At 43.2% G+C, this 25,448-nt stretch overlaps 1 protein-coding gene across 1 annotated transcript in view; it reads left to right on the forward strand.

The window, feature by feature from the left end:
* The window catches only part of GMEB1 (glucocorticoid modulatory element binding protein 1), a 43,557-nt gene that overhangs the window by 561 nt on the left and 17,548 nt on the right, over positions 1-25,448 (forward strand). Inside the window, exons 2-5 of the mRNA XM_030219207.1 lie at positions 7,539-7,714; positions 11,674-11,753; positions 16,122-16,246; positions 23,162-23,265. Of these exons, the coding sequence (XP_030075067.1) occupies positions 7,587-7,714; positions 11,674-11,753; positions 16,122-16,246; positions 23,162-23,265 (437 nt within the window). The 5' untranslated portion in view covers positions 7,539-7,586. The remainder of the gene's footprint in view (positions 1-7,538; positions 7,715-11,673; positions 11,754-16,121; positions 16,247-23,161; positions 23,266-25,448) is intronic.

A 25,448-nucleotide genomic window follows, 5' to 3' on the forward strand; every position in this document is an offset into this window, starting at 1 on the left:
CTACTCTCCCCCTGGGCCCTTACTGGGGAAGTGGGTGATCTCTGGTGCCCCTCCTCCCTGCACGAGCTACTACGCTGAACGTTCCTGGGGGAAAAAGGCGGGAGGGGGACAGCTAGACCTTGGCGCCTTCCTCGTTGCTGCCTGTCAGCATCAGCAGTGAGGCTCGTGCTCGCATCCTGCCCACCTCGCTCTGTTAACGCCACGGGTGCCAAAAGGTCGAATTTGAAGCACAGATGGACAATATAAAACCCCCCTCTGCTTTCTGTGGCAAAAAATCAATTTTAATGACACTGCTGCCCAGGTTTATAGGGAGGTGCCTAGTAAAGTAATGGAAGAAGTAACTAACTTGTTAGTCTCACTCACACACTGGGGCTGCACATACTGCACATAGGGACCCTTCCCTAGCTGAGATAATATTTAACCATCTCTCTGACCTCACGTGCAACTTCCTTCAAATCAATCACCTTATTTTCTAATTCATCCTACTTTGCCGCTGGGGGGCGGGGGACCAGGGGTGTCGGCTCCGCTGGTTCACTGCTCTCTCTGCCCTGGAACAGGTTACTTCCTGTTCCGGGGCAGAGAGAGCAGGGAACCAGCGGAACCGACACCCCCCCCCCCCCCCAGCGACGTGCACTCGGGGCGGAGCGGCCCCTCCGCCTGTCCCCTTTGGTAAGAATGTGCTCCGGGGGAGGGGGGTGCGTAGCAGCGAACCGCCCCGCCCCCGGGTGTTAGCCGCCCTCATTACGGCACTGATTTTGCCCTACCCCTCACTACCAATTATAATGTTCTAGTATATATTGTGTTGTTATTGCAAGTAGTATTCCATGCCATGCTTTGTATTTGAAAACGGTAACGGAATTCAAACATGCGTGGGATAAGCATAAAGGAATCCTGTGCCGAAGGAATGGATCCTCAGGAGCTTAGTCAGGATCGGGAGGCGGGGATAGTGCTGGACAGACTTGTACGGTCTGTGCCAGGGCCGGTGGTGGGCAGCGGGACTGGTGGTTGGGAGGCGGGGATAGTGCTGGACAGACTTGTACGGTCTGTGCCAGAGCTGGGGTTGGGAGGCGGGGCTGGTGGTTGGGAGGTGGGGATGGTGCTGGGCAGACTTGTGCGGTCTGTGCCGGAGCCGGTGGTTGGGAGGAGGGGCGGGTGGTTGGGAGGCGGGGATAGTGCTGGGCAGACTTATACGGTCTGTGCCCTGAAGAGCACAGGTACAAATCAAAGTAGGGTATACACAAAAAGCAGTAAATATGAGTTATCTTGTTGGGCAGACTGGATGGACCGTGCAGGTCTTTTTCTGCTGTCATCTACTATGTTACTATGTATTATTTGAATATTTTTACTGCTCTAATTGCCTATTGCTCATGTTTGCTCTATTCTTACTGTACACTGCCTTGAGTGAATTCCTTCAAAAAGGTAAATAAATAATTCTCATAGGATCAACTTTTCAGAAAGTTGAAGGTGCTAAACTCAGCTCAACTTAACTTGGCGAGAATATAGTGAAGGAGCTGGCTAATAGTAACATAGTAGATGACAGCAGAAAAAGACCTGTACAGTCCATCCAGTCTGCCCAACAAGATAAACTCATATGTGCTACTTTTTGTGTATACCTTACCTTGATTTGTATCTGACATTTTCAGGGCACAGACCTTAGAAGTCTTGCCCAGCACTAGCCCCGCCTCCCCATCTCGGCTAAGCTTCTGAGGATCCATTCCTTCTGAACAGTATTCCTTTATGTTTATCCCACGCATGCTTGAATTCTGCTACCGTTTTCATCACCACCTCCCGCGGGAGGGCATTCCAAGTATCTACCACTCTCCGTGAAAAAATACTTCCTGACATTTTTCATGAGTCTGCCCCCCTTCAATCTCGTATCATGTCCTCTAGTTCTACCGCCTTCCCATCTATGGAAAAGGTTCGTTTGCGAATTGATTACCTTTCAAATATTTGAACGTCTGTATCATATCACCCCTGTTTCTCCTTTCCTCCAGGGTACACATGTTCAGGTCAGCAAGTCTCTCCTCATATGTCTTATAACGCAAATCCCATACCATTCTCGTAGCTTCTCTTTGCACTGCTTCAATTCTTTTTACATCCTTAGCAAGGTATGGCCTCCAAAACTGAACACAATACTCCAGGTGGGGTCTCACCAATGACTTATACAGGGGCATTAAAACCTCTTTTCTTCTGCTGGTCACACCTACTACTACTAATAGCATTTATATAGCGCTGCCAGACGCACGCAGCGCTGTACACCTCTCTCTATACAGCCTAGCAACCTTCTCGCTACGGCCACCGCCTTGTCACACTGTTTCGTCGCCTTCAGATCCTCAGATACTATCACCCCAAGAGCCCTCTCCCCGTCCGTACCTATCAGACTCTCCCGCCTAACACATACATCTCCCGTGGATTTCTACTCCCTAAGTGTATCACTTTGCATCTCTTCGCATTGAATTTTAATTGCCAAACCTTAGACCATTCTTCTAGCATCTGCAGATCCTTTTTCATGTTTTCCACTCCCTCCCTGGCGTCCATTGTGTTGCAAATCTTAGTATCGTCCGCAAAAAGTCAAACTTTACCTTCTAACCCTTCGGCAATGTCACTCACAAATTTATTGAACAGAATCGGCCCCAGCACCGATCCCTGAGGAACTCCACTACTTACCTTTCCCTCCTCCCAGCGAATTCCATTAACCACTACCCTTTGGCTTCTGTCCCTCAACCAGTTCCTAATCCAGTTAACCACTTCAGATCCTATCTTCAGTCCGTCCAGTTTATTCAAGAGCCTCCGGTGGGGAACCGTGTCAAAAGCTTTGCTGAAATCTAAGTAGATTACGTCTATAGCACGTCCTTGATTCAATTTTCCAGTCACCCAGTCAAAGAATTCAATGAGATTCGTTTGACACGATTTCCCTTTGGTAAAACCATGTTGTTTTGGATCTTGCAACTTATTGACTTCCAGGAAATTCACTATTCTTTCCTTCAGCATCACTTCCATTACTTTTCCAATAACCGAAGTGAGGCTTACCGGCCTGTAGTTTCCAGCTTCTTCCCTATCACCACTTTTGTGAAGAGGGACCAACTCTGCCGTTCTCCAATCGCACGGAACCTCTCCCGTCTCCAAGGATTTATTAAACAAATCTTTAAGAGGACCCACCAGAACCTCTCTGAGCTCCCTCAATATCCTGGGGTGGATCCCATCCGGTCCCATGGCTTTGTCCACCTTTAGGTTTCCTAGTTGTTGATACACACTCTCTTCTGTGAACGGTGCTATATCCACTCCATGGTGAGGTACCAATGTTGGTGAAGCTGGAAAGAGACCTTAGGGTGATACATTATGATTTCAGGGTAGGGAAATTATGTAACATGGTAGTGGCCAAAGCCAGAGGGATGTTAGATTCAATAAAGGGAGGTATAATTAGTATGAGACTGCCACAGTCCAGGTCATTTTGAGACCTATCCTATTGTTTCCAGTTCTGGAGACCATACTGTTAGAAGGATATAGATAATTGAAGCCATCCAGAGATGGCTGGACTTGTGCAGTGGGACATTCTTATAACTGACAAGTATTAATGCACAAGGACATTTGAGGCAAATCAAATCTAGCCCAATCCAGATCACAAGTACCTGGCAGAAAACCAATTAGTAGCAACACCATGCTACCAATCCCAGGGCAAGCCGTTGCTTCCCTCAAGTCCATCTCAATATGGACTTTTCCTCCAAGAACTTGTCCAAATCTTTTTTTTAAACCCAGATATGCTAACTGCTGTTCCACATCCTCTGGCATCAAGTTCCACTGCGTAACTATTTTTGAGTGAAAAAATATTTCCTCCTATTTGTTTTAAAAGTGTTTCTATACAATATGAGTGTCCACTAGTCTTTATACTTTTTGAAAGAGTGAAAAATTGATTCACTTATACCCGTTCTACATCACTCATTTTGTAGACCTCAATCATATCTCCCCTCTGCCATCTCTTTTCCAAGCTGAAGAGCTTTCCTCATATGGAAGTTCCATCTCCTTTTTCATTTTGGTCACTCTTTGAACCTTTTCTAATTCTGCTAGATCTTTTTGAGATAAGGTGACCAGAATTGAATGCAATACGCAAGGTGAGGTCACACCATGGAGCTATACAGCTATATTTTCCATCCCTTTCCTAATTATTCGTAGCACCCTGTTTGCTTTTTTGGCCACTGCCACACAATGGGCAGAAGATTTCAGTGTATTGTCTACAATCCAGCTTATTTTCGAAGGAGATCGCCGGCCATCTTCCAACACATCGGGAGATGGCCGGCAATCTCCTGAACCCGGTGAAATCGGTATAATTGAAAGCCAATTTTGGCCGGCGCCAACTGTTTTCCATCGCGGAGCCGGCCAAACTTCAAGGGGACGTGTCGGTAGGGTAGCGAAGGCAGGATGGCGTGCTCACGAGATAGCCGGCTTCGCCCGATAATGGGAAAAAGAAAGCCAACCCTGATGAGCATTTTGCCGGCTTCACTTGGTCCCTTTTTTTTCAGGACCAAGCTTTAAAAAGGTGCCCCAACTGACCAAATGACCACCAGAGGGAATTGGGGATGACCTCCCCTTACTCCCCCAGTGGTCACCAACCCCCTCCCACCCAAAAAAAAAAAAAATTTTGCCACCCTCTATGCCAGCCTCAAATGTCATACCCAGCTCCCTGACAGCAGTGCACTTCAGGCAGGTGGACCTAGGCCCATCCCCCCTACCTGTTACACTTGTGGTGGTAAAAAAAAAAACCCCAAAACCCACTGTACCCACATGTAGGTGCCCCCCTTCATCCCTAAGGGCTATGGTAGTGGTGTACAGTTGTGGGGGGGGGGGGGGGGGATTTGGGGGGCTCAGCACCCAAGGTAAGGGAGCTATGCTTGAAGTCCACTGCAGTGCTCCCTAGGGTGCCCGGTTGGTGTCCTGACATGTCAGGGGGACCAATGCACTACAAATGCTGGCTCCTCCCATGACCAAATGCCTTGGATTTGACCGGGTTTGAGATTGCCAGCATTAGTTTCCATTATCGGCGAAAACCGATGCTGGCCATCTCTGACATTTGGCCGGCCCCAACCGTATTATCGAAACGAAAGATGGCTGGCCATCTTTTTTGATGATACGGTTCGGGACTGCTCTTTATGCCCCACCACGCAACCCAACATATGACCAACATGGACAAATCTCAGTTGGGCAGACTGAATGGGCCGTTTTATTCTTTATTTTCTGAAATGTATTTGCTGTGACTCCACAGAGAATATGATGATATGAACATCGCAAAAGCAGGAGGATGAAACTTTGTTAAAGAAAAAACAAAAACCACTTAAAACAGTGATTTGATATTATTGGGGTTTTTTTTAATGATACAATGATAATGTTTCGGTCTTTTATTTATTTTATTTTTGTTACATTTGTACCCCGCGCTTTCCCACTCATGGCAGGCTCAATGCGGCAGGCAATGGAGGGTTAAGTGACTTGCCCAGAGTCACAAGGAGCTGCCTGTGCCGGGAATTGAAATCAGTTCCTCAGTTCCCCAGGACCAAAGTCCACCACCCTAACCACTAGGCCACTCCTAGTTGAAGAATTGGCCTTTGAGCTGAGATTGAGAACTTATACAATATGGGGGGGGGGGGTTACATTTTTCTGTCCAATCCCATGAGAGATATAAAACTATTTGGACCTTTACCAAAATGATGCATTAAACCTCCCTGTAAAAAAAAAAAAGAAAAAGGAAACATCCTGCTCTTTGAATAATAATTTTTGTAATTCCAACACAAATGAGCCCCAAATCACTTTTTGGCTACACCAGTACAGAAGTGGGCATTCCTTTGGGACAAATGTTTTTTCTGCCTCTTCACTTGTGCAATTGGAGACCTGATTTGGAGACCAAAAGGAACATTGTTATATCTAGTATTTCACATTTGCTGTGGAATGAGTCAGTGGGAAATAAATCAATTTGCTCAGTAGCAGAAAAAAGTGATTGGAAAAGCGGGGATTAAAATCTTAGGACCCTTGTTTACTAAGCCGCGCTAGAGGCACGTTAGTTCTTTTAGCGTGTGCTAACTGTGTAGGAGCCCAAATATATTTTGTGGGCGCCTACACAGCGCGCGCGCTAATTTTGTGCATGCGCTAAAAATGCTAGCGCACTTTAGTAAATAGGGCCCTTGGTGATCCGTGGCCTTTGGATTTGAATTTTAATTTTGAGGCAATGGATGTCTCCTTGAATCCTTTATCTGTCTAAGTCCTGCATTCTGCTAGATAACTAACCTATCTGCCCAAGTTCACACAGATTCAGTGGGAGGGTATGAACTCCCCTCTCTGTTCTCCCCCAGCACACTGTACCTAGTCAGGTCATTGCAGCAATCATTGGCTGGTGGCCATACACCAAGGGTCCTTAAATCTGGCCACCATGCTTGCCAGCCCTTTGCATGAGTGGCTGTGTTTTCATACATAGCCCTGTTTTTTTCTGTGCTACTGAATGAAAACATTTATGCATCAAGTCTCTGCACGTGGCCCTGCATCCTCCACAGGCAGTTCCCGCCACCAGGTGTTGACATTTTCACTGACCATGACAAGTGAATGTGAACACTACCTCTGTAGTATCCCCAGCCAACTTGGGTTCCAGGAATCAAACCAGGGATACTACACATTTGCAATGCAGACAATTGCCACTGAGCTTCCAGGCCAGCAGCAGTATTGAACAGGACAACCTTGGTTCCTGAATTTCTTTTTAATTTGGTTCAGTCAATGCAATTATCTATGACAGGCATAAATTTCCTTTCTGGGATTGTAAGTAACTCATACACACACATCCTGACGTGAAGATGGGGGAGAGGCTTTTGCCCATTACACCCTAACAGAGGGTGAAAAAAATATGGAGAATGTTAGATGTGTAAAATGCTGGAGGGGCTGTAACCTTATTATTGATTTAATCTGAATAAAGGGTTGGTATTGAATGGTTCCCGAAAGGAGCTCCTTGAATTAGAGGCTGGGTCACCTCATGCTGACTGGTTAATTTCTACAGTGCCTTTCACCCAAGAATTCCATTTGTGTAGTTGAATACTTTGAAAAAAAAATATATAGCCACTTCTGGGGTGAAAAGTCTGGTCACTAATTTTGATGCCTGATCTATTTGACAGCTTCCAAAGGAGAAAGGGAAGGAGGCAGCAATGTTATTACTATCCAGTTAAAGGTGGATAAACTGAGGCACAGAGAACTAACATGATCTCCCCAGGTTCTCACAGAGTCAGTGGGAGGGTAAGGTTGACTCCACTTGTCTTGATTCATTGCACACTTCTCTAATGGCTAGACCACACCTGGTTCGGGGCTGTGGGTGGTGGGAACAACCCCTCTGTAATACTAATGCTAGTAAGAACAGGTATTCCAGTTTGGCAGTTCCCCAATGATGATTCTTTGATTTTTCCTACAGATAATTATAATGTGGCTAATTCTGTAGGGGAAGATGTGGGCTAACCTGAAAGCAAGGGTGATGCAAAAGATCTAGGCATAATGGTGCTTTCCTTGTCTTACTGCAGCTGGCCTGACATTGGCCTTTGACACCCCCCCCCCTTCCATGTGAGAAAATGGCTAATGCTGAGGTTAGCATCCCTGTGGGGGATATGGTGGTTGTCCCCAGCGAAGGAAATGAAGGCGAGAACCCAGAAGACACCAAAACCCAAGTGATCTTACAGCTGCAGCCAGTTCAAGCTGGGTGAGTTAGCATTCTTAATATCCTTTGATATGAGGTGGCAGGGTTCCAAGAATCTGAACGAGCTTAGCTTGAGTTCGTCTTACCATGCCTATGGTGAGCAGCAGGGTTCTTATCACAAAGTGGTACCAATGCTTGGAAGTTTGTAGGGTGTTTGGATTCGTAGCATAGAGGTAATTTTGTGCATGGAAGTGTTTTACCTCAAGTGACATAGGAGAAGTGAGATACCAAATATTTCTGGCATCCTGCCTTCTGTTGTGATTGTGTACCAGTGAGTACTGCTTTTTGGAAACCTCAATAGACCAGGAGCTGCAGAAAGTCTTGGGTCATGTGACATGTTTGAAGACACCCCTTCCCCTTTGACAGTCCTTCTCTAGTTTTTTCATAGTTTAGGATGAGAAGGAACCCATGGAAGAAGTTGCCAGAGATGCTTAATAAAGTAGCATTTTTATTTTTTAAACATATTTTGCTTATGTGGTAGTTCCTGTTGGGGAGGGGCCATTTGTCCATTTGTATGCATAGGTTTCTTTGCACAAATGAAGCGAGTAGCTGGGAGAAGTCAGCAGGGTGACAAAGAAGAGCCTCAGCCCTTGCAGCAGGAAAAAAGTGATTAAAAACCTGTGACAATACCATTTTTAGTGTGCCACTGGGTACTCAACCCCCAGCAGCAGTATGTGGGTTGGGTCACTAGTGGCAACAGAAGAGGAGATAACTATAATTACTGACTGTAAAATATTTTTTTGTTACCTGCTTAGGAATATTGATAGGAACCAGGGTTTCCAGAGACAGGACCGCAAATGATCTTGAGTAAAACAGTGTTTATTGGAAATCAAAGTGACTCAACACAACGCTGTGTTTCGGCCAGAAGGCCTGCATCAGGAGTCCGTGTGCTTGTGTCGGATAGTAAAAGTTTAGGAGACACAACGGTTAGCTGTGATGGTCTTTAAAAAGACTGTGACATATAGTTGCTACTAAGACGAGAAGCCTGTCTCTGGAAACCCTGGTTTCTATGCCCACTCTCCTTTTCTTGAGTTACTTCATGAGATCTTTTGAATTCTCCACGCATGTGGATTCTCTTAGGAATATTGATCAGCAGGATAGAAATTAATTTAAATATTTTAATAAATAAAAATACAACTCCTTACCCAACTTTGAATAGTTTTGCCATCTGCAAATTTAAATATTTTTATTGATGGTATTCATGGAAAAGACAGATACCACAAACAGATTCGAAGTAATACCCAAAAATATGCAACACTTATGCAAAGCCGTCAACTTTAACTTTAGGTACTCCAATGATTCCCCCACCCTATAGTCCCCCCCACCAACAAGTGAGGTATACACACAACAATGTAATGATCTCCCCTACTAACTACCCCCCCTTCTTATCTATGGAAAATAGATAACCTCTCCCCCCCCCCCCCCCCCAAAGAGCCCACGGGTTGGCCTAAGGGCTGAAACTCTTATAGTCCTTAGACCCAGTTACCACTTAAAAGAAATTCCCCCTCCCTACCCAAAAAGCTCAACCAAATAAACAGGTGTTGAGATGTCCTAACAACATTTATAAAATATTAACAATAAGGCTGCGACCCCTAGAATTATTTGAAGGGTCCTAAATCAACAAGAAACTCTTCCTATGTCTGGGGGACCCCCTCGTCTCCCTGGCCTCCCAGGAAGCCAAAAGATGCACCTTATTTCTCCAGTGCCAAAATACTGGAGGGTCTGGAGACGTAAATTTAAATATTTTAATAAATAAAAATACAACTCCATGCTGTCCAACGTTGAATAAATTTGCAGATGACAGAACTAATCACCTCACTCATCGTTCCATTTTCAAGATTATGTATAAATATGTTAAATAGCACCAGTCCCAGTACAGATCCCCGCAGCACTCCACTATTCACCCTCCTCCATTAAGAAAAATGGCCATTTAACCCTACCCTCTGTTTTCTGTCCAGTAACCAATCCCTAATCCACAGAAGGACATTGCCTCCTATCCCATGACTCTTTCATTTTCTCAGGAGTCATCACAGGAACGTTGTCAAAATGGTTTCTGAAAATCTAGATATACTACATCAACCGGCTCACCTTTATCCACATGTTTATTCACGCCTTCAAAGAAATGAAGCAAATTGGTGAGGCAAGACTTCCTTGGCTGAACCCATGCTGACGCTGACCCATTAAACCATGTTTGTCTACATGTTCCATAATTTTATTCTTTATAATAGTTTCCACTATTTTCCGCAGCGCTGAAGTATTAACGTGCATATCATAGTCTTCTACATTTACCTCTGCTCTCAAGCAGACATAAAGTCCATGCCTTCAGTTTAGGTGTGATTTCTGCAGGATTTGTTAGGCACCCATGTGTCTTTGTAAAATACTATGGGGGTCGATGTTCAGGAGGGTTTAACCAGGCAGGAGAGGCTTCTGCTCGGTTAAACCTTGCTGAGCTTGCCAACCGCTGATACTCAGCAGCACTTAGTTGGGTAGTGCTACCAAATATCACTGCTAACTGGCCGTCCCCTAACTGGCTAGGTTAGAGGCGGGCCATGGGCAGAGCAGCAACTTAGCCAGTTGGCGGTGATAATTCGTTCTGCTAACTGGCTAAGTCTGAATATTGGCCGGTGCCCAGTTAACTTGTGGGTCAGTTGAAGAATGGATATACTCATATCACCCCTCTCCTCAAGTCACTTCACTGGCTTCCGATCAGGTACCGCATACAGTTCAAGCTTCTCCTACTAACCTTCCTCATCTCCTCCTATGTTCCCGCCTGTAACCTCCGTTCACAGGACAAATCCCTCCTCTCTGTACCCTTCTCCAACACCGCCAACTCCAGGCTCCGCTCATTCTGCCTCGCCTCACCCTATGCTTGGAACAACCTTCCTGAGCCCTTACGCCAAGCCCCCTCCCTGCCCATCTTCAAGTCTTTGCTTAAAACCCACCTCTTCAATGCTGCATTCTGCACCTAACTCTTACCATTCACTAAATCCAGACTGCCCCAATTTGACCGCCCCTATCGGACTGTCCGTTCACTTGTCTCTTAGATTGTAAGCTCCTTGAGCAGGGATCGTCCCTCTATGTTAAATTTTACAGCGCTGTGTAACCCTAGTAGCGCTTTAGAAATGTTAAGTAGTAGTAGTACAAATGTACTAGATCTGCAGCCCCTCCTTACCTCTCTATCCTCATCTCCCCTTACGTTCCTACCCGTAACCTCTGCTCTCAAGACAAATCCCTCCTCTCAGTACCCTTCTCCACCACCGCCAGGCTCCGCCCTTTCTGCCTCACCTCACCCCATGCTTGGAATAAACTCCCTGAGCCCATACGTCAGGCCCCCTCCCTGCCCATCTTCAAATCCTTGCTCAAAGCCCACCTCTTCAGTGTCGCCTTCGGCACCTAACCACTTTACCTCTATTCAGGAAATCTAGACTGCCCCAACTTGACATTTTGTCCTTTAGATTGTAAGCTCCTTCGAGCAGGGACTGTCCTTCTTTGTTAAACTGTACAGCGCTGCGTAACCCTAGTAGCGCTCTAGAAATGTTAAGTAGTAGTAGTTGTGACACTTAGCTAGAGAGTCTGAAATGTTGCAAAGTTTGTGACTGGTAAAAAGTAAGCACCTGTATATAATACGTAAGCTGCTTTGCTATCAAATCCCCTTTCCTTTCCCCCTTTCTCATGCATGGGCTGGGCTGTCAGCTGGAAGAAGAACTCGTAGGGGTCTGTTGTCCGATCTCTCATTTAATAGTGAGATAGTATGTAAGTCAAGGGATGGTGGCCAAACTAGTGGACAATATTTAGGTTTTTTCTTTTTTCGAAGATAAGGGGAAGGCTGTTCTAAAGAAGTGACGTGATTGAATGAACTCTGTCTTGCTCTCTCATCTGTTCATTTGTACTGATTTATTGCAAGAAAATTCCAATTTTGGGATGTATAATCATGTGTTGATCGGTGGAAACTTTTACAACAGGGTCTATGAAGAGGCTTTGGAGGCCAGCACAACCATGGTGTCTGTAGGTACACACACACTGAAGATAGAGGAAAGCATCGGTAGGTGCTCTTTTTTGCTTCCTTTTTGAGATCCAGGCTTCCAGCCAGTCAGATTCCTTAACAGCAGCATGTGCTGATGGCACTCTTTGTGAAAAGAAAAGAAAGATCGTCTTCCAATGAGATTATGGTTTACCTTAATACTGTACAATACACCCAAAGTTGTGCATCCAGTGTATTATTATTATTATTTATTGCATTTGTATCCCACATTTTCCCACCTTTTTGCGGGTTCAGTGTGGCTTACAATATGAGTTACATGTTGGAAATACAATTTGTTACAGATTGGTTATGGATTACATTGTGCAGGATTATGCAAAACAATTGAGGTGTCGTTAAGGAATGTAACAATGGAACACAAACATTGAAACTTTGGAAGGAAACAATGGGAGCTTAGAGGGCGCTAAAAAGGCAAGAAGACATATGATATATATCTTTCTGTGAGTAAAGGTATGAATGATGTGATAGTACGGGAATGAGAGTTCAGAGGTGAATGTATGATGCATTAGTGAACAGTAAGTGTGGACTTTATGTATTTTGGTTCTTTACGTAAATTTGTTCAAAGAGATGGATCTTCAATAATGATTCATAATGATTCATATCATACATTGGATGCACATGTGTGGCACTGCCTTTATGTAAGGCAACTTTTGTAGAAGGAGAATCTATCAATAGCATTGTTATACCATAAAAGATAGGGCATATTAAGGACAATTTTCAAAAAACTATGTACTTGGATCTAAATGTTAATGAGTTTGTTCAAGTCTAGCCTACCAAAGAACAAGATTCAACAGGAATCTTTTGCATATGGGGCTTTGCATCTAGTTACTGTTTGAAACAAGGAATGAGTGTTTCAGTTTTCATTTTACCCTTAGCCCAAAGTGGTTACAAAAACATTCAATATGAAAGGGCATATTCTCTGTTTAAAGGATCAGTTAAAATAGTAATTTGAGTAGAAGGCTACGACTAATGCACCTCAGCCCTTAAAACAATGCCACCTGGTGGTCTTACAGTAGATTGCAGCCTCCAATATATTAGGCTTTGATGAAGAACTATTGTATATCTCAGCATTACACGTGTAAACTGTCAGTCTGAAAGTTGCTGCCTCTGAAAACAAGTATAAACACGTACTTTTAGTTCAGTGCTTCTAAACTAATATACCATGGAAAAGTCCTCCCTGTGTTTTAGTTGTTTATTAAAAAATGTTCTGTCCCACTTATACTTTTAAAGATCTAACTGGTTTATGTACAGTGGTGTACCAACGGGGGGGGGGGCGGTCCGCCCTGGGTGCACGCTGATGGGGGGGTGCCGCGCGCCTGTTGGCAGAGTCCGCTCGTTCCCTCTCTGCTGCTCCCTCTGCGCGGAACAGGTTACTTCCTGTTCCAGGGCAGAGGGAGCAGCAGGGAAGGAACGAGCGGACTCAGCCAACAGGCACGAGGCACCCCCCCCCCCAGCAGGTAAAAATGTGCTGGGGGGGGGCGCATCGGCGATCCGCCCCAGGTGTCAGGCAGCCTAGGAACGCCACTGTTTACGTATATAATACTATAATAGGAAATGGGTACTCCAAATAGTCTGAGCAGGTATTTTGTTTATTTATTTTATTTGTTACATTTGTATCCCACATTTTCCCACCTATTTGCAGGCTCAATGTGGCTTACATAGTATCGTAAAGGCGTTCGCCAATTCCGGTATGAACAAATACAGTAATGTTGTGGTAGAATAAGGTTCATGTGTACAGACACACATTAGGGAATCCTAGAGAGGAAGAGTTATTATATGTCCATTACGAGCTTTGGTTTCGTTGTGTTGCAGGGTTCAGGCATTTAAGTTGGGTCGGTAGGGTATGGCTTTTTGAACAGGTTAGTTTTTAATGATTTCCGGAAGTTTAGGTGATCATAAGTTGTTTTCATGGCTTTTGGTAATGCGTTCCATAGTTGTGTGCTTATGTATGAAAAGCTGGATGCATAGGTTGATTTGTATTTGAGTCCTTTGCAGCTTGGGTAGTGGAGATTTAGGTATGCTCATGTTGATCCTGTTGTGTTTCTGGTTGGTAGGTCTGTGAGGTCTGTCATTTATCCCGGGGCTTCGCCATAGATAATTTTATGAACCAGGGTGCAGATTTTGAAAGCAATACGTTCTTTGATTGGGAGCCAGTGCAGTTTTTCTCGTAGGGGTTTGGGTTCTTTCGAATCGTGTTTTTCCAAATATAAGCCTGGCTGCCGTGTTTTGAGTGGTCTGAAGTATGCTTTCAATTGGCAACAAACACCTCTAAATTGCCCATCACAAGCGTATCTTCTCACCGCTCGATACGAGCATATACTTGCAGTGGAACTCTGTTCTTCTCCAGGCCCATAAAGTTGAGCCCATTCCACCAGAACAGGAAGGTAAGGGATTCTATTCCAGGTACTTCCTCATCACCAAGAAAACGGGAGGATTTCGCCCCATCTTTGAGCTAAGGGCCTGAACAAGTATTTGGACAATGATAAATTCAGGATGGTTTCCCTGGGCACCCTTCTCCCCATGATTCAGAAAAATGATTGGTTATGCTCTCTGGACATAAGGCTGCATATACTTGCTTTCACATACTTCCTAGTCACTGGAAGGACTTCAGATTGTAATAAGGAAGCACCACTTGCAGCGCCATGTTCTACCATTTAGCCTCTTGTCCATGCCCAGGGACTTCACCACAAGGTCTTGCAGTAGTTGCAGCATCGACTGGGAGTGCATGTGTTTCCCTACCTGGAGGATTGGCTGGTCAAGAGCACATCGCAGGAGGGTGCTCAAGAATCAAGGCAGAGGACTATCTGGTTGCTGGAGCTGCTAGGGTTTGTAATCAACTACCCAAAGTCCCAACTCCAACCCGTTCAACAATTTGAGTATATAGGGCCCCTGCTAAACACAGTGCAAGCTCAGGCTTTCCTTCCTTAGGATTGAGCAACTGCTCTAATATCAATCGCTGACCAGGTTCACAGCAGCCATCAGGTTTCATCTTGGCATCTGTTGAGATTGCTAGACCACATGGCCTCAACAATTCATTTAACCCCCTTGGCCCAGTGGACCCAGGCCCTGAGAATCTAGATGATGTCATCCAGGTCATTACACAACTCAAGCAATCGCTACGCTGGTGGTTAATTCGGGCCAGTTTGGTCTGGGGACTACCATTCCAAATTCTGCTGCTCAAAAACTCTTGACCATGGATGCATCCAATCTGGGCTGGGGGGTGGGGAGGCTCGTGTAGATTGGCTTCACACTCAGGGGACTTGGTCATCCAGGAGCAGTCTCTTCACATCAGTCTCTTGGAATTCCAGGCGATATGGAACGCTCTAAAATGATAATCTGATAAATCAAATTATTCTAATTCAAATGGACAGTCAGGTTGCAATGTATTACATAAACAAGCGGGGAGGAGAGGTACGGGCTGATACATCTTGTGTCAGGAAGCAGTTTGGATGTGGCAGTGGACTTACAACATGGTGTTCAGAGCCACATATCGAGAAGGAAAAGATAATTGTCTGGCGGAGAGGCTGAGCTGGAGACAGCCATCAGTACGTGCACTTTATCCGATGAGCTAGCAGATTGCATCTCCTTCACTTATACCCAGGTTATAGAGGATCATGTCTCGGCTCATAATATCAGAGCCATGGCTGCGTTGGTAGCTCGCTTGAGGTCGGCTTCCGTCAAAGAGATTTGCAAGGCTGCAACTTGGTCTTCAGTTCACACATTCACATCTTATTACTGCCTCTAGCAAGATACCTAACGCAACATTCCTGCAGAATTTGGCGTCTAGAATCCAACTCCACCCTTCTAGGGCCCAAGTTCTAGGCTGCACCTCCACAACCAGTTTTCAATTTGTTTTGAGGTAAATTGGTTCAGAATATTCTCACCATTGCAAGACTCTCTTCTCACTGTTTTTGTTTTCGGTGATCCTGGTAGCTAGGGATTCCCAGATGTAAGGATACCACTGTTCTGTTTGTCCTTGGAGAAAGCGAAGTTGCTTATCCGTAGCAGGTATTCTCCAGGGTATCCTTTACAACCTCCCCTAGGAGTTGAATTCTTTTCCAGCTATCAGGCTGGGGCATTTGTGCATTGACCTTGGGGCCGCTGCGAAAAACCTCATAAATTTACAGAGCACTGGGTAGCATCCTGCACCGGGCTCCATTGGGATGTTATTGGCCACATGTAAGGATACCTGTCCTGCTGTCCTTGAAGAACACCTGCTACAGGTAAGTAACTTTTTCCTTACTGACTGACATTTCTAAATAGCTTAACTGTTGGACTGTTTTTCTATAAACGGGGTAGCAAAATAACTCTTCAATCAAATGGTTTGAAATTCTGGAGCTTGCCTATCTCATTTTTGTTTTCTGCTTACAGATCCCAGTATGGTTGAAACAAATGAGGAAATAGAAATTGCTTATCCAATCACATGTGGGGAGAGCAAAGCTATCCTCCTCTGGAAGAAATTTGTCTGCCCAGGAATTAATGTGAAATGTGTCAAGGTAACCATTACAGCGTGGAACGTTTATGAAGCGCAAAGCATGCAAGGCACAGGAAACTGCCCTTGTGATGTATCTTACTACCCTGGCACTGAATGGTGCCAATCATGTAGATATTGTGATAACTTTCTGGAAGTTACAGTCTTAGGTACTTTTACCAAACTGCGGTAAAAAGTGGTCTTAATGCATCTTTACATGGGTCATTCCTCCACGCCAAGGCCAGGGAAAAATGGCTGATTTTTCTATTTTCCCCATTAATGGCCATATGCTAAATTTCCCATTAGTACATGGCCATTAGTGCGTGAGCCCCTGCCGCCACCCATTATGTAGGTGGCAAGGGCTCATATGCCAATCAGTTAGCGTGTGGCAGAATAGCTGCGCTGATTGAAGCAGAACATGCCCACTATCTGACCCCAGACCCACTCCTAGAACTAAAAACATAAATGTTTTATTTTTTTAGCACGTAGGTAGCACATGGAAAAATGACTATGGTAAGGCACTTTTTTGCAGTGGTAGGTAAACCCGTGTTAGCTTAGTAAAAGGACCCTTTAATGAGTTGTTGTTTTTTTTTTCCCGAGGTCATCAAAAAGTATTTTCTCTAGAATTTTAATGTACTTTATGCTCTAGGATTTCTGGATTTCCCCAACGAATATGCATGAGATCTATTTGAATGCACTTCCTCCATTGTATGGAAATAGATCTCATGCATGTTCATTGTTGACATTCTGAAAACCTGACTTGGCAAGAGCCAAGGTTGGACACCCCTTCCCTAGTTTTAACTTTTCCCCCGTATATGAATGGAAGCAAAATGCCATTTATTTCAAAAAGGTCTCCATCTTTCTTCCAATTGCTGCCTTACAAATCACTAAATAGTGTTACTGTCAAAACCAATGTTGGCAAGAGCTGTATTCTATTCATAAACTGAGAGATGATTTTATCTTCATTCATTGATAATCTTTTGCTAAAAATTTATAGTTTGAAATCCTTTTATTGGACCAAACAAAAGAAATTCACAAATCTGATATTGTGCATTAAATTCTGGAGCCTCTTCAGTCCCTTCTTTAAAGAGGTATCTGAAGAGGGGACCTTTTGAGACTCCAGAGCTCATGTATAACATCTATGTAGAATTTCTTTTGGTCAGTCCATGGAATAGATCTTCCTGGTAGAAGGATGTCTGGCTTTCTTGGTACCAAATATTACTATCGTGGCAATTTTATCGACTGAAACTCTGGGGAAGTCCACTCTTATATACAGTCACACATATTTAGAAAGCAACCCACCAAAAGTTAAAAATAACTTAAAGAAAACAAAGTATTTGAGTGCAGATGATATCCTTATGTTCATTGCAGACTTTTTGAAAGTTCTGAAATCTTCTTCTAAGGGCCAGTAGAAAAAGAGGATGTAGTGTATGGGCTTTGGAGATAAATAACTTGGCTGTTCAGATGACGGCTAAAGAAAAAGAGGGTTGATGTGAGATCTCAACAGCTCATATACTAATACTTCTATTTTTATTTATTTATTTATTTGCAGCATTTGTATCCCACATTTTCCCCACACACAATCAGACTCAATGTGGCTTACAAGTCAATAAGAAATAGGGTCAGGTAAGGGAGGGGTACATGTGTAAAATAAGGCACAAAATAATAAGGAATAAAATGGTCCTTTGAGGCAATATAATGTAGAGTCTATTGAGTAGCATCAGTAGGGTAGGCCTTACAAAACAGTTTTTTTTTCTTTTTCAACTGTTTCCCATCTCAACAGTCTGAAACTGTGTAATTCTCTAAATGACGTATACAAGGTAGGGAAAGTTTATCACAAAAAATATATCAAAATCTACACTTTCCTTGCATTAGAATGATACAAAAAATCAGTGTATTGTGCTGGATTTCTAATAAGGAGGAAAAAGAGCCTCACAGAGCTCCTGGACAATATGTCTGTCTACTGGAGCTAAAACGGATCTTAAATTGATCCTCTGTTCATCATTGGCTCTGAAAAAACCCCCCCAAAAAAAAAAAAGTTTTCTAATGTTTTAATCAACAGTGACAAAGATAATAGTTCCTTTCTATTGTTGCTTCACAAAATATTAGGACTAATTGTTGCTTCACAGAATATTAGAACAAAGTGTAAAATAAACACTTATCTATAGCGTGAGAAGACTTCAATCTTTCTTCCTATGGCGCTCCAAGCCAACGTGGCCAGCGTTTCGTAAAAAACTGCTTCAGGGCTTAGATAGCGCTCGTCTTCTAGAAAAGAAAAAAAAAAAATGAAAAAAACATTCTCATAATTCATCACTGTGGTAGCAAAACAATATCCAACTGATTTAATCAAACTTGCCCACTCACATGAAAGCCGCTGTAGCGGTAGTCTCCTGCATTCAGCATTGCGATTGCTTCAAAATGGCTCTGATCTATATTTAGTGACGTCAGACGCTATGCCATGAAGCAACCTATCACTAGATAGCAGTACTAAAAGATATTTAAAGGTGTACTGCCATTTATAACAGTTTTAAAAGAAATGGCACCATTCAACTTTTGAGTTGAGCCCTACAGGTTCTAAAGATTGCAGACGATAAATCCACCTTTGCTCAAATTGCAGCAACAGGCGGCGGATATCTCCTCCTCTCGGAGATCTATGGATACATTGCAAAATAACACATTTAAAATCTTTAAATTCATGCGCTTTTTGTTTACAATGTGTAACCAATGGTGAACCAATTTTTTCAATATGTATTGCACTTCTATGTTCAATTAATCATGTAATTAGCCTCCGGGATGTCTGTCCTACGTAGATTTTATTACAGGGACATTTTAAGGTATATATTACATTCTCGGATGTACAAGTTGACAATGATGTTAATTTATATGTCTTGTGGTCAACTGGATTAACAAAAATAGTGGTTTCATCCATAATATCACAGAAACTACAGTTCCCACATTTGAAATGCCCATAGGCATTGGATGTCTGAAAAACATCTTCGGTAGAGAGCACTGCAGGGCATAAAGATTCTTTCAAATTTCTGCCTCTGTTGTATGCAATTCGTACACGAGACTTGCTGAAGATAGAATATGATTGCATCAAGGGCCAATGTCTCTTAATACTTTTGACTACTTGAGGTGTGCTTGAGGTGTAGTTTCTGTGATATTATGGATGAAACCACTATTTTTGTTAATCCAGTTGACCACAAGACATATAAATTAACATCATTGTCAACTTGTACATCCGAGAATGTAATATATACCTTAAAATGTCCCTGTAATAAAATCTACGTAGGACAGACATCCCGGAGGCTAATTACACGATTAATTGAACATAGAAGTGCAATACATATTGAAAAAATTGGTTCACCATTGGTTACACATTGTAAACAAAAAGCGCATGAATTTAAAGATTTTAAATGTGTTATTTTGCAATGTATCCATAGATCTCCGAGAGGAGGAGATATCCGCCGCCTGTTGCTGCAATTTGAGCAAAGGTGGATTTATCGTCTGCAATCTTTAGAACCTGTAGGGCTCAACTCAAAAGTTGAATGGTGCCATTTCTTTTAAAACTGTTATAAATGGCAGTACACCTTTAAATATCTTTTAGTACTGCTATCTAGTGATAGGTTGCTTCATGGCATAGCGTCTGACGTCACTAAATATAGATCAGAGCCATTTTGAAGCAATCGCAATGCTGAATGCAGGAGACTACCGCTACAGCGGCTTTCATGTGAGTGGGCAAGTTTGATTAAATCAGTTGGATATTGTTTTGCTACCACAGTGATGAATTATGAGAATGTTTTTTTCATTTTTTTTTTTTCTTTTCTAGAAGACGAGCGCTATCTAAGCCCTGAAGCAGTTTTTTACGAAACGCTGGCCACGTTGGCTTGGAGCGCCATAGGAAGAAAGATTGAAGTCTTCTCACGCTATAGATAAGTGTTTATTTTACACTTTGTTCTAATATTCTGTGAAGCAACAATTAGTCCTAATATTTTGTGAAGCAACAATAGAAAGGAACTATTATCTTTGTCACTGTTGATTAAAACATTAGAAAACTTTTTTTTTTTTGGGGGGGGGGGGGTTTTCAGAGCCAATGATGAACAGAGGATCAATTTAAGATCCGTTTTAGCTCCAGTAGACAGACATATTGTCCAGGAGCTCTGTGAGGCTCTTTTTCCTCCTTATTAGAAATCCAGCACAATACACTGATTTTTTGTATCATTCTAATGCAAGGAAAGTGTAGATTTTGATATAATTCTCTAAATGGCCACAATCAGCAGAAGTGTGCTAGTTGAACTACCTGACTTTGCTACCATAGCCTCTGAAAGTCTTGTCATTAAAGAACACCTGTGTTTTCCTGCAGCACTGGTGCTTTTCCATGCAATTTCTGTGGGACTAAGTTTTTGGTTTTTTTTTTCACTTTAAATATTTTTATTAATGAAGCAACTTGCAACATTCAAGACAGTACAGATAATGCCAAGTTGACCTAAAATATTGGACATCCATATAATATAACAGAAAAGAACAAAATAACCACCCAGTCACCCTTATGGTGAAAATTGAACTATCAACTCCCAATCACTATAAACAAGGGTCTACACCCTCAGCTCTGTCCTACCCCCTTAAATTTATTCAAGCATATAATTGCCTCACTTCCCCCTCTAGCCCTCCTCTTCCGTTCCTCCCTTCCCTACCACCCCCCTCCCTCCCTCCCTTCCTTCCTCCCCCCTCCCCAACTATCACCCGTTCCTATCAAAGTTTGATTGTCCCCACCCATTCTTGCAGTTGAGACCATCCTCTCTTGTGCCATAGCTCCCCTTCTCTACGGTATGCCGTTAAGCGTTCCATAGCTATGAGTTGTTCTAATTTTGCTTTCCAATCCCTCAAGGAAGGAGGGCCAGTAACTTGCTTTTCCAGCTTGTTTTGTTGGCCCTGTTTTCGGGGTCTCGCAATTAAGAAAGTTTCTAGTTTTCTCCAGGACCAAAACGGCGACTAGAACTTCACATTGTTGTAGGGAAATAAGAAAATGGTTCAAACTGATTTTGGAACAACATATCCTTTAAATAGTGTATTATATAAATGTATGAATTTGTTAGACACTAGGGGCCTGATGCTTAAAACTCCAGCGCTAGAGGCAAGAGTGCACATCCCATTGCACAAGAACAGTGTTGAAAACTAGACCCCCCCCCCATGCCCAAAGCAAATGGGATACATATTTTATCTGCGCTAGTAAAGAGAAAGCAAGGGGGAGGTGCGTGCCTGACACATGCGCACAAGAGCTACACCTACAGTGAAACTCCTGTGCGCATGTGGCAGGCAAAACAGGAAGCGCAAGAGCACATCGGCACCCTTCCCCCATGCCATGAAATATAAGCCCCCAAATTTTTGCAGTTTAAATCCCCTAAGAGGGTCCCAGCAAAGCACAGGAGTCTACATCCACCCTCACCTCCAGCTTTGCTTGGACTCAGACATGGTTATTTTATTTTATTTTTTTTTTTCTCACTATCAACAGTAGGCTGCATGGGCTTCTTTCTCCTTTCAAAAGAAGCCAAAAGCCAGCAATTTAATGTAAAAAAAGAAAATACAGAAGAAATCCTCTCCTTAAAACTCAAATGCCTGGCAGTGTGTGTTTGGTGTTAAGGCCAGCGTTAGTTTCTCTGCTTTGTCTTGAGCATTGGAGTGAACACATAATCACCCTGATTTTGAATCCATTTCAGTGCATTTAAAAATAATTTCTACTGTATCGGTTTTGCCCGAAAATGTCCTGCTGGGGGCTGGTACTGTCCATAAAACTTATTAGTTTATAAAGCATTCCTAATAGGTAAAAAATGCATCTTTAGTAAATTGGATAAAGTCGGATGCCCCTTCTTAATGGCAATGGCGCAATAGACTACATGCATTACTCTTATTGGAACTTCGAGATTCACATTTAAAATTTAAATCACAACGAAAGTTCTAATTAACTTGGGAGAGGTATATCCAAACTCTAGCTCCTCGGGCCCGCAGCTCTATTCTTAATCAGCTTGGGGAGTTATCGGGTTCTGGGTGAGGGTGGATAGCTGTGGGAGAAGTAGAGTTACTCATAGTAATTAATAGATTGAGAAGGAATAATATGGAGTGGAGTGGGGGTTGGGGGGAGGGAGGGGGGTCGGGGGAAAAAGGGGGATTAGGGGTTGGAGGGGGGAGTTAAATAAAAACATAAAAAGTTTGATGCTCCATTGATCTTTAACGTTGTAATTTGAAGAATGGATCACAAATTGTTGTTGATTATATTATCTGTATTGTTTGATGGGTCATCAATAAAAAATTGTTGAAACATAAAAATAATTTGTACTGATCTTCAGTGCGCAGATTAGCATGCGCGCTGGAGGGTTTTGTGCATGCTGCACACAGTTGCTCCTAGCACCAGCATTAAGTCTTGTGCATCTGGGCTTAGGGATGTGAACTTTGTCTCATTATTGCATATATATTTTTGTACATGCATAAATGTGCACATAAAACAAGAAATTTACATACCTAATGAAATAATAGAAAAACTTAGCAAAGAAAATGCCAAGTGAAAAAAATCGGTGGGAAGGGGCTGCACAAACCCGCTAGACTTCAGCACTGAGGCACTTTAGCACGGTATAATAAATGATGTTAACATATTTTATTAAAGCAAGCAACCCTTATTTCATCTACAGAATAATAAGCTTTTGAAAACAGTACCATGATGCAAGATTTTTGGTCTGCTAAGGTGCCATTGCCTAAGGATCAGATCTTACTGCATTTTTGACCATTTGAAAAAAAGATATCATCTCCTTTCCTGATGCTTTTCTGATTTCCCCCCCCCCCCTCCCCAGGGTTCAGTGATGATAATATTGTGGTGCTCCACAGCTCTGAACCCTGTTCCTTATCCATTCTTACGCGTTCTGAGATGTTTCATTTTTGTTTTCTTTAGTTTAATGACCAGTTGATCAGTCCCAAACATTTTGTGCACTTGGCTGGTAAATCCACACTGAAGGACTGGAAGAGAGCTATCCGCTTAGGGGGCATCATGCTAAGGTAGGAGGCATGTTTGCCTGTCAGTAGTTTCTTGCTTTCTGTGCTTGTCCTGATCTCCACCCTAGGAATCCTTGAGTTCAGATATCCACAGTGAATACAGACAAGTTACATTTTAGCATAGTTTGCATATTCTGCTTGCACATAGTTAATGTTTATCACTGCTATACAGTGGAGGAGCAACCTAATGGTTAGAGTAACACCTGAGAACCAGGGAAGTCAGGGTCCAGATCCCATGATGCTTTTCGTGACTTTGGGCAAGTCACTTCACCCTGCATAACCTCAGGTTCAAAATTTAGATTGTAAGTTCTTTGGAGCAGCAAAGTACGTACCATATTTGAATGTAACTTGCCCTGAGCTCAGATTTGGCAAAGGCAAGTAATTAAATTTAAAAGATCATAAATAGAAATAAAACAAAACATAGAAAAGAAAATAAGATGATACCTTTTTTTTATTGGACTAACAATACATTTGTGGTAGCTTTTGAAGTTAACCCTTCTTCAGATCAGAAATAAGCAAATGTTGACAAACATCAGAATATTCTGCTATTTGTCAGCATTTGTTTGTTTCTTTTCTGAAGAAGAAGGGTTACCTTCGAAAGCTAATGAAAAAAACGTATTGTTAGTCCAATAAAAAAAGGTATCATCGTACTTTTCTTTTCCTACGTTTTGTTTTATTTGTACTTATTGCCTTTAAAAGTGGACTAACACTGCTACCACATCACTCCAAATCCAGATTCCCAGACCCGTAGCTTGAGCAGTTTTCTGTTAATTACTACTACTACTATTTAGCATTTCTATAGCGCTACAAGGCGTACGCAGCGCTGCACAAACCTAGAAGAAAGACAGTCCCTGCTCAAAGAGCTTACAATCTAATAGACAATAAATAAATAAAGTAAGCAAATCAAATCAATTAATGTGAACGGGAAGGAAGAGAGGAGGGTAGGTGGAGGCGAGTGGTTACAAGTCAAAAGCAATGTTAAAAAGGTGGGCTTTCAGTCTAGATTTAAAGGTGGCCAAGGATGGGGCAAGACGTAGGGGCTCAGGAAGTTTATTCCAGGCGAAGGGTGCAGCGAGACAGAAGGCGCGAAGTCTGGAGTTGGCAGTAGTGGAGAAGGGAACAGATAAGAAGGATTTATCCATGGAGCGGAGTGCACGGGAAGGGGTGTAGGGAAGGACGAGTGTGGAGAGATACTGGGGAGCAGCAGAGTGAGTACATTTATAGGTTAGTAGAAGAAGTTTGAACAGGATGCGAAAATGGATAGGGAGCCAGTGAAGGGTCTTGAGGAGAGGGGTAGTATGAGTAAAGCGACCCTGGCGGAAGACAATGAGGCAGTAGCAGTGAATGGTTGCTGCTCGTTCAACACCTGACTTCTCTGCTGAGATCACCAATTAATTTCAGTTGTGAACGTATGTTTTAGTCATGCAAAGCTGAGGTGCTGCTTATTTTTATGGGGGGCAAAGGCTGATGTCTGCGTGCAGTATGGAAAACATCTATTGAGACGGTGACCTTTGGAGGCAAGAATAGGAAGAACTGGACAGACTCACCCTGGGTGGCGGTCAGCATTTTTAAAAAAAATTTTAAATACTGACTGTGGCCAAATAAATTAGCCCCATGTCTTCAGTGCCTGACCCAAGCCCACTTCTCCTCTCCCTTCACTCTCTATCTCAGTTGATAACACCCTCATCGTCCCCGTGTCATCTTCGACTCCTCCCTCTCCTCTGCGCATATCCAGCAGATAGCCAAGATCTGTCGCTTCTTCCTCTATAACGTTAGCAAAATTCGCCCCTTCCTCTCTGAGCACACCACCCGAACTCTCATCCACTCTCTCATTACCTCTCGCCTGGACTACTGCAACCTACTCCTCACTGGCCTCCCACTTAATCATCTATCCCCCCTTCAATCCATCCAGAACTCTGCTGCGCGTCTCATCTTCCGCCTTGACCGATATGCTCATATCACCCCTCTCCTCAAGTCACTTCACTGGCTCCCGATCAGGTACCGCTTACAGTTCAAGCTTCTCCTACAAATGCACTCGATCTGCAGCCCCTCCTTACCTCTCTACCATCATCTCCCCTTACGTCCCTACCCGTAACCTCCGCTCTCAAGACAAATCCCTCCTTTCAGTACCCTTCTCCACCACCGCCAACTCCAGGCTGCGCCCTTTCTGCCTCGCCTCACCCCAT

This window comes from Microcaecilia unicolor, chromosome 11 (genome assembly GCF_901765095.1).
Source record: "Microcaecilia unicolor chromosome 11, aMicUni1.1, whole genome shotgun sequence".
Classification (NCBI taxonomy): Eukaryota; Metazoa; Chordata; class Amphibia; order Gymnophiona; family Siphonopidae; genus Microcaecilia; species Microcaecilia unicolor.